The following is an 8,591-nucleotide window of genomic DNA, read 5'->3' on the forward strand; positions in this document are numbered from 1 at the left end:
AGCACAGTGCAAAATGTCCCCGACTTCATTAGTGGCACTTTTGCATGTCGGTGGAAGAGATGAGTCACTTTCAACTGCAGTCGTCATGTAACTGTCACTTAGACTGATTCACACTCCCAACAATTTCTAAAATAACAATCAACCTCTCTGCAGGCATTTTTTTTGTATACACAGTGACTAAGGGTACACCATGTACTTTTTTATAGAAACAGCAATTTAATGGAACAATGCAGAACACATAAAGATGAGTGAACGTTGACTGTGCATTTTGACACCACGTGCATGATATAAAATTGTAGAAAAGACAAAAAAACTGGTTGGAGTTTTCAAGACAAATGTTAGTAAAGAACAACAAGCTCTCTTGTGAAACATCACACGACAACACTACCTCGCCACTACAATACTGCTTAGACCACCAATGAGTGAGGTGATTTTGGCAATGACACAGCTCTTCTTTTCAGTTTTAACAGTATTGAAAAGTTTATATCCTTTTTTCCCCCTCCCCTCCACACAGACAAACACACAATTAAACAGTTTGAGAGAATTTAATCTTCATCTGTGTCCTTATCTTCATCGTTGTAAGAATCCTCCTCTTCAGATTCATCTTCATCCTCCTCCTCCTCCTCTCCTCTCGTCTGCCGACTGCAAGCTCTTTGTTGCTGTGACAACGAATAAACAGTCAATGTCCCACTAAAGCACAGATAGTTATAAAGCACAATTGGGTTCCTCCTGTTTCTTTCTCAATAAAGTGTGAAGATATAGAGACAGAGGTGAGAACATACCGTAACACACTGACACCAAAGTCCCCACGTTAAATTTGTCATTACTTGTACTGTAGTTATATATATATCATGGTATGTGAAGAATCTAAGATTAAGACTCTGTGTCAAAATGTTTACTCCAGCATGTTTTTCTTTGTAGTTTAATCCAGTGGGTATCAGGATCTTTTTGTAGCTATGTCCCTGACTACAGGTGTGGTTGTTGTTTAGCAGTGATTGCAGTTTTTCATAGATTTAAATCAAACTTGTTCACTGAAACAAAACACGATCTCCAGATGTGACGCAGGATGCTTTTGAGGCACATTCTGATGACTGATGTTAGTTGCAATCTGCCCCTGAACTCTACAATCTGGACATCTTTGTAGAGAAGTTACTACATCTGAACACACCCTGTGAGATCCTGCAGGTACAGCTCTTCAAAAGATATCAAATGATATGTCTCATTAGGTGAGAAGGGGAGTCCTAGTTGTCCAGACATTTTACGAGTTAAGTTGGTGCACTACTGCCGTTAAGATGCTGCAGTAACGCTGTGAATCTATGAGGAAATGCATGATGTTACTGGCATGTTATGACATGTGGAAATACAGACTGAAAGATGGTTGGGGTGATGCCACACACAAACTGGCTGCAGTGATAAGACTGGCTGTTATCGAGCACCAGTCTCTACTGGTATGAGGAAAACTACTGGGTACAAAAAAGGAAGAAGGAATTTTTTTTTTTTTTTTTTTTTTTTTTTTTTAAATTTCATCATCACAATGAAACTTTCATTTGTTAGAGAAGTTAGTGAGGACTCTTCAGGGGAAATTCTAGTTTTGCATCAGGTATTAAAAGTCTATGCACTGTCTGCGTCTTACCTGCAAGGTCCCTGATGTACTCAGGAAAGACCCGGTCCGATCGAGCGAGGTTTTGGAATTAGCTCGCACTATGTCTAATCGTGACTGGTAGTCAGGGGGGTGCAGCGAACTCCTGAACACCTGCCAAAGACAGTAGGAGGCGCTAGACTTTTTCAGAGAGACATAGGGGAAGACGAGAAATGCCTACACACACACACGCCTACGTGTGTACTGATTATGCTGCAAGATAGCCAACCATGATTTTAAGGAATGATTGTAAAGTTGCCACAGTGAACACAGACTGAGCATACAGCTCGCATATACAGTTTAGGGGTGCTATAGAAAATTTGGGGTATTTAATATTACAGATAAAGAAAACCTGGAGTTTCGGAAGAGAAAACACACAAAGAAGAAAAACTCTACAGTCGGGAATATCCAGCACATCAACAACTGGGCTGACAGTCAGTTTTGGATCACACGTAAACAAAGCAGCTCATAAAGTATGACTGATAACACAGCGAACTACCCTTTAAACCGCACCAGTGCTTTCCGCTGTAGAAAATAAAATTCCGCAAAGGCTCTTGATCAGGATTATCTTCATGCCTGTCATTGTGCCATTTTCAGATGATTCAATCTACCATGCTTTGTGCTATGAGTCACTGAAAAACAGCCTTGTCTGGGTGAGGAGTTTCACTTCAATATGAATGGAAGGGAGATGATTCAGTGCAAAAACACACAGATGAGATGGCAAGGGGTGGAGGAAAATAGCACAAGGGCATCAGCCGGAGAAACCACGCTCGCTAAATATCATTGATCCTTTGTTTTCTCACCATAGGCTTTATCTCTCAAAATAGTTCGGTAAACCCTTCAGACCAAACTGTAAACAGAAGAAAGTAGCTAGCTCTGACTCTGGAATTGTGTAGTAGTCACCGCAGGTTACTTCAAAGTTACCACATCAGTTAAAGGGTGTGGACTCTTTAATACATATGAGCAATGAGTGGATGAGTAATAGGTTTCAAAGACCATGATAGCTTTAAACTTAAATATCAGGTTAATCAAGTATACAGAAGAGGGTGTATTTAAGACTTATTGGCTTTCATCCTTTTTTAAAAAGCATTTAAAAGCACATCTTTTTTTTTTCTCAAGTGTTTGTCAGTAACACTCCAGTGATTATGTCAGGTCAATAATTACACCTCATATTCTCACACAGTAATGTTGGCACATGAGTAAGCCATGGATAACGTACCTCAAGGTCCTCATCTTCATCCACGCTGTGAATGGTCTGGTAGGCCAAGGTGTATACCTCCAAGGCCTTGGCATGGAACGACATCTCCACTGTCACAAACTCACCAAATATTTTCTGTGGGGAGGGAATATGATAATAGTACAGATAAGTAGGGCTGCACTGTACAATTATTTATTTATTTTGTTTAATCAGAAAATTATTTTTTCCATAAGTCGATTAATTTATCAGTTATTCTATTTATTATTTTTCTCTTACTCGATTAATATAACAATGAATTTACCCAATTAATTTCAGTATTTAATTCAAACATATTCTCTTACAAGAATAAGAATCTAACAAAATGAAACAAAGTGTGCACTGCAGTCTCATAATTCCTCTCCGCTTACCGACCGCCACATTGTCGGGTCTCTCTCTAAGGCCTGTACGTACTCCGCAAGAACAGAAGGCTCTTTTCACACATGCTGCACCACATGTGCAAATAATGCGTTTCATTTTTCAGCAGGGACGGTTCGCGTTCACACATGTTTGTTTTCACTCCGGTCCAAACGCCGCACCACTGACCAAGTCTCATGTTTCAATGATGACCATGTTTTCATGACGCCCGATGGTAAAAATGAAGCACGGCTGCGGATGGAGAGAAACCTGTGACATTCACCAGGCAGTTGGAGCAGACCGAGGTCCGGCCGCATTCACATAACAAACGGACCGCACCACAGTTCAACTGTAGCGGCACCGAGGCCCAACCCTTCAAGCCCTAACCCTGTGCGCACACTGTGTGACCCGGTTGAACTTTGGGCCTGGATGCAGTGCGGTTGGGTCAGTGTGAACAAAACCGTCACATCCTAAAATATTCCCACACTTTTGCACTTTAGATGATTGTGAGCGATTTTTTTTTTTTTTTTTTACTTCAGTGTGTTCTCGATCCATCCTTTGACCGGGAGTTGACATATTACTTCAATGTGAAACATTGACACACGTTATGCAAATCGAAGTATTTTTGTATTCAATTACGTTGACTACATTGATGAATTGCCCCAGCCCTACTGAGTAGCCTTTGACACTACTGATATGAATCACCACTTCCTGCTGGGTACAAGACATGAAGAAGAACAAGGTTCCGAAATGACAAAGCAAGAATAGTTTCCAACAACTGAAGGAGGATAAAGAAGTGTGGACAAAAAAGACCTTTGAAATTATAACTGTCTGGTTTCACTTCAGTGTCACCCACTGTCTCAACATCCACACAATTCCCACAACAGAAACTAAAATTCTTAATTTCAGGCAGTTTAAACAAAGTTTGTTGCAGCAGACCTTGATGTCACGGATCTTCTGTTTCTCAAACTCGTCTATGGTCTCCTCCAGCTGCCTGGTGGTCCGTGTGGCATCCATGGTGGCTCTCTGGAGCTCACTCTCAGCCTGATGGCAGAACAAAAGAAAATCCAACATACTACAAAACATATCAAACACACTAACACAAGAGGGCTAAAGTGTTTGAGAAAATCCAACAGCATCAATTTGTGGTTGTTGGTTGAATACATAAAAAAATGAATGCTTGACGTGTATGCTAATTTGTATTCTGTAGTACAGAAAGTCACCAATGTCATTAATGTGATGCACTTGAAACTGGGCCAGTGTCCATTAGTAAAACTAAAGGACCTGCAGTTCCAGTCCAACCTGTCGCTTCAGGTATTGACAGAATATGCTCTTTTTACAGGAAGGGAAAGTAACAGTTCCTGTAATGTCACCCTTGTTGCTAATTGGGGTTTAAAACAGTAACAGAGGAGCGACAAAAATGAGCTGCTGTTATTATTTTCACTTCCTGCAGGTGCTTTAGATTGACATGTGAAGAAGTGGTCTGACAATGACTACGCACCTTCCTGTCGTTGAGAAGCTGCAGTGTTTTTTTTAGTTGTAAATCAGTAACAGGTCACTCCCATAATGTACTACACTAACGGTAAAGAGTAAAAACAACAATCTGTAATCTGTAGCTATTACTGTATTTAAAAAACAAGGATTCATTGATGACTGAATTGCATTGATCACCAGTGATGAGATGCACAGGTTTTAATGGCACAAACCTGAGACTGAGGGCTTGGTCAAGGAAACAACATGAAAATAATAAGTAAATGTAAAGTAAACATTTAAAAACTTGACAGGGTTATAAAATCTATACAGAGCTGAGAATATTTTCCTGTTGAAACATTAATATCAACAACTTTCTGAGCAGTTACTCAGTTTCTGAGATGTCCCCTGCACTTAAATAAAAATAAGAAGCTTTTGTAACATTGACGTCCCCCTGCCTGTTCGCTATTATAGAATTGGAAAATAGAAGAAAAACAAGGGAAGGATACAATGATCTGTCTGTCTGAGGGGTTTCTTTGTCTGGTCCTCTCAAGCTGAGCCATCTGTTTGGCTTCTCTGTCTCTGGCACTTTGAGTCGTCTTCAGATCCTCCTGCATGGATGCACAAGCACACAAGGACACAGCAATCATTGTGAGAAATAACTATGATAGTCAGGTATTTAGATACTGAGGAATCTAACCAGGATTTGGTTAACCTCACTGTTTCCGAATTATATCCTCAAGTCCATTTTGTTTTTAAAACATTTTTCGTGTTATCTTTACTCTGTTGGTAATGTTCAAGGCATAAGCTGAATGATATTTTAGGATAGTATTTCCGCTTTGACAAATAATTAATAATAACTAAGTCAGGTGTAATTACATTTTGCACTCCGACTCTCTGGCCAATCACAATCGTTCTCATAGTTGCATGACTTATTCAGCACTAAATGAAAATCAAGCTAAGAAACAATCCATCATTTTTGCAACTAGTTAAAAATCTGTCATATGGGCAGTTTGAAAGTATTAAAATAAAATAAAAAAGTCAAGAAAAACAGATACTCTTTTAATTGCATTTTGACAACTGTAAAGTAGACCATGGCATACTGTACATCTATTTCAGTGCAGCACCGTATGTCAAAGGCTCTGAAAGTTGAAAGGCTTCATACCAGTGAGTTGGTTCTGAGGCTTGTTCAATGATGCCCTCACGTGGCCAAGCAGTGGTACTACTGACAACAACCATAACCATCTGTGATCCACATGATGCCCTCCCTCCAGAAAGTATTTTGGTGATTATGTCACTGCATCATTGTCGGCCAGAACATTTCTATTTTAAATGTGCGCTTCAAAGAACCCGCAGCAATTTAGATACAACTAAAACACACTTGTGTAAAGACGGGCCAGGGCAGGAAGGTAAAATACTTCAACATCTTTGGGGTGTTTTATGATGTAAATAAATATCTGAACATTGATGTCAAAGCTCTGACAAGTTAAATGTCATATATGTAACTGTATTTGCATTACAAAAATTAATTGTAAAATAATTTGGTAACACTGTCCTCACTGAGGAATAATTTTACTAATTACAGTGAGTCCAAAGGGATTATGGATTAAGCCTTGTCACTGTCATTTGTCTTTTTTTTTGGCTCATTTTGAAGTGCAGATGCCAACATGGTTGTGGAAACACTTACCCTTTTTCGTTTCACTACAGATCCATAACTTTTTAATGGCTCTATGACTTTGGCTTCAAGTCTTTCCACCTACAAGGCAGAAACACATTAGGTTACTGAACAAATTCAGGGTGTGTGGCTGTAAACATGAAATGATCAATGATGTCAAAGCACCAGAAGGCAGATTACTGTAGTTTTACCTCAGCTTGGCGATAGTCTTGAATCTTAGCCAGGTGGTCAGCGTACTGCTTCATGCCCCTCTTCAGGTTTGGGGTTTCAGTGTCTGCATACAAACCAATCTCACGGACCAGGAGGTCTGCCTTGTCTCGTAGCCTGGCCGTTTTACGGACATAGGCAGCAAACAGTTGGCACATGTCTCCGAAGTGCTTCTCCACATTGGTGATGTTTTCCTGGATCTTTCTTGTCTGGCTGTCCCTGGAGTGGGTGAACATGCACTGATCAGACAGTAGTTCAACAAGCATGGAGAACATGGACAACCAAACACAGGGCTCCAGACTGGCCCTAAATGGGGGCATTTTTCCCCTACAATTTGAGAGTGTGCAAGTACATTTTGCCCCTAAAATTTGAAAGTGTGCATGTATTTTTTTAAATTTACTTGCACATGTGCAACCAGTAAATGTGCTGTTTTTGTTGTTGTTGGTCTTTTTTTTAAACACGGGTGACACATGGAAGACTCAAATAATCTGTAATCTGTCATTACAGGTGGCAGGCCAATGTGTGTGAGGATCATGAATGAAAAGGAAATGTGAATATTTGCTTTGCAAGTCGATTGTACGCCCCTAGATTTTCTGCTTGTGCACCCAAAATTTTAAATTAGGGGCCACTGTGCTCCTAGTAAAAAAAAAAAGAGAGGGAGAAAAAAAGAAGTCCGGAGCCCTGAAACATCTGTTCAAGTGATGTACAGTTTTTGTTTTTAATCTTATCATGGTTGATGATGCAGACACCTAGCCAGTGAAACCTTGAAAGCCCATATGTTTGATTAACTTCAGTTAAGGACATTTCCCATGCTAACGTTGCGCTTTAGCGGTTTGTGGCTGATGCATGGAAATCTCTTTGAGAATAGATATCGTGGATTACAGGTAACGTTACTGCACAACAACTCATTCCTCTGAACGTGTAACCAGCAGCTAGCTTACACACCTTTTCACCCTTTGCTTCTCTTGCGAAATTGATTTTTTTTGTGAAGGCTAACGTTAACGTTACAAAGCCCTGGTACCGTTAACGGAGGTTTTTTTTATTTTCTTTTTTTGCGAGGCGTGGTGAACGTCTTACCTCGCTCTTGCGTCAGGCGTACGACTCATCTTCACACAAACGCAGCAAACCTTAATGTAGTCGGTGAACAGCAAAGTTTATCGACATGCAAATGCAAACCGAGTCGCTAGCTAATTATGCTATTTTCCAGGCTAGCACGCCAGTCTGTCGTTTCCATGGAGTCTATGGGCGTTTCCGCTCGAGGACTGCATTCTGGGAAATGGAGTCACCTGTTGACTCTTTGCGCTGGTCCGGTCTTGTTGCTACAGTAACAGTGTGGAGCTTTTGAAGAAACGAGAAAGGGTGAAAGAATAGCTTTATTTGATGAGCTCGCTGAAATTAAATATCTTGGTTAGGTTAGGCAGTAAAAGGTCGAGAAATACACAAGTACAGTAGGCTACAGGCTGCCCTGTCCTGTCTTCTAGTCTATGTTTACTCCACGAGCCTGTTTCTCAAAATGTAACCTATTAGGCCTACAAATATTAGGCTAGGCTACTTGTTAGTTTCTACTCGGATTAAAATCCGATTTTACAAATTAAAAACATAATGAATTCATAATTTAATGAATTATATGAAAAGTATGATATTGTTCAAAACTGACCATGTGCCTGCCTAGACCATAATGTGCTGCCTACATTGCATCACTTTGAGTCCAGCAGGAATATGCAGAAAATTAAAAATGCATTCATTCTATCACACAGTAGGCCTATACCATGGATGGAGCTGCCATGCAAGATGCTGATTGGTCTTTGAGAAGGGGTTGAAGTAGGACCTGGTCTGTCTTCTGAGCTTCAGGCAGAATTCTGTAAGTAAAATTAAATGCTGACAATTGCCCCGTTTACATGAGAGCTTTAATTCCGAATTAAAATAATTTAATTCAGAATAATTAATTCCGAATTAAAAAACATCATGTAAATGTGGTAATTGTTTCTTGCAGCATGGAGTTGATAGTA

General features: G+C 40.0%; 1 protein-coding gene across 1 annotated transcript; it reads right to left on the bottom strand.

Annotated features, from left to right (window-relative positions):
- Positions 1-325: 325 nt before the first annotated feature.
- On the bottom strand, positions 326-7,790 carry cibar1 (CBY1 interacting BAR domain containing 1). Its single transcript, XM_083981532.1, has 9 exons — positions 7,660-7,790; positions 6,567-6,801; positions 6,388-6,456; positions 5,210-5,311; positions 4,604-4,611; positions 4,170-4,305; positions 2,859-2,972; positions 1,634-1,753; positions 326-659 (listed from the first exon to the last, which is right to left on the bottom strand). Exons 1-9 carry the CDS (start codon positions 7,686-7,688, stop codon positions 546-548), a joined length of 927 nt encoding a protein of 308 aa, XP_083837658.1. The 5' UTR covers positions 7,689-7,790; the 3' UTR covers positions 326-545.
- Between the last annotated feature and the right edge of the window lie 801 nt (positions 7,791-8,591).

The sequence above is a fragment of the Trachurus trachurus genome (genome assembly GCF_905171665.1).
Source record: "Trachurus trachurus genome assembly, chromosome: 11".
NCBI classification, from domain to species: domain Eukaryota; kingdom Metazoa; phylum Chordata; class Actinopteri; order Carangiformes; family Carangidae; genus Trachurus; species Trachurus trachurus.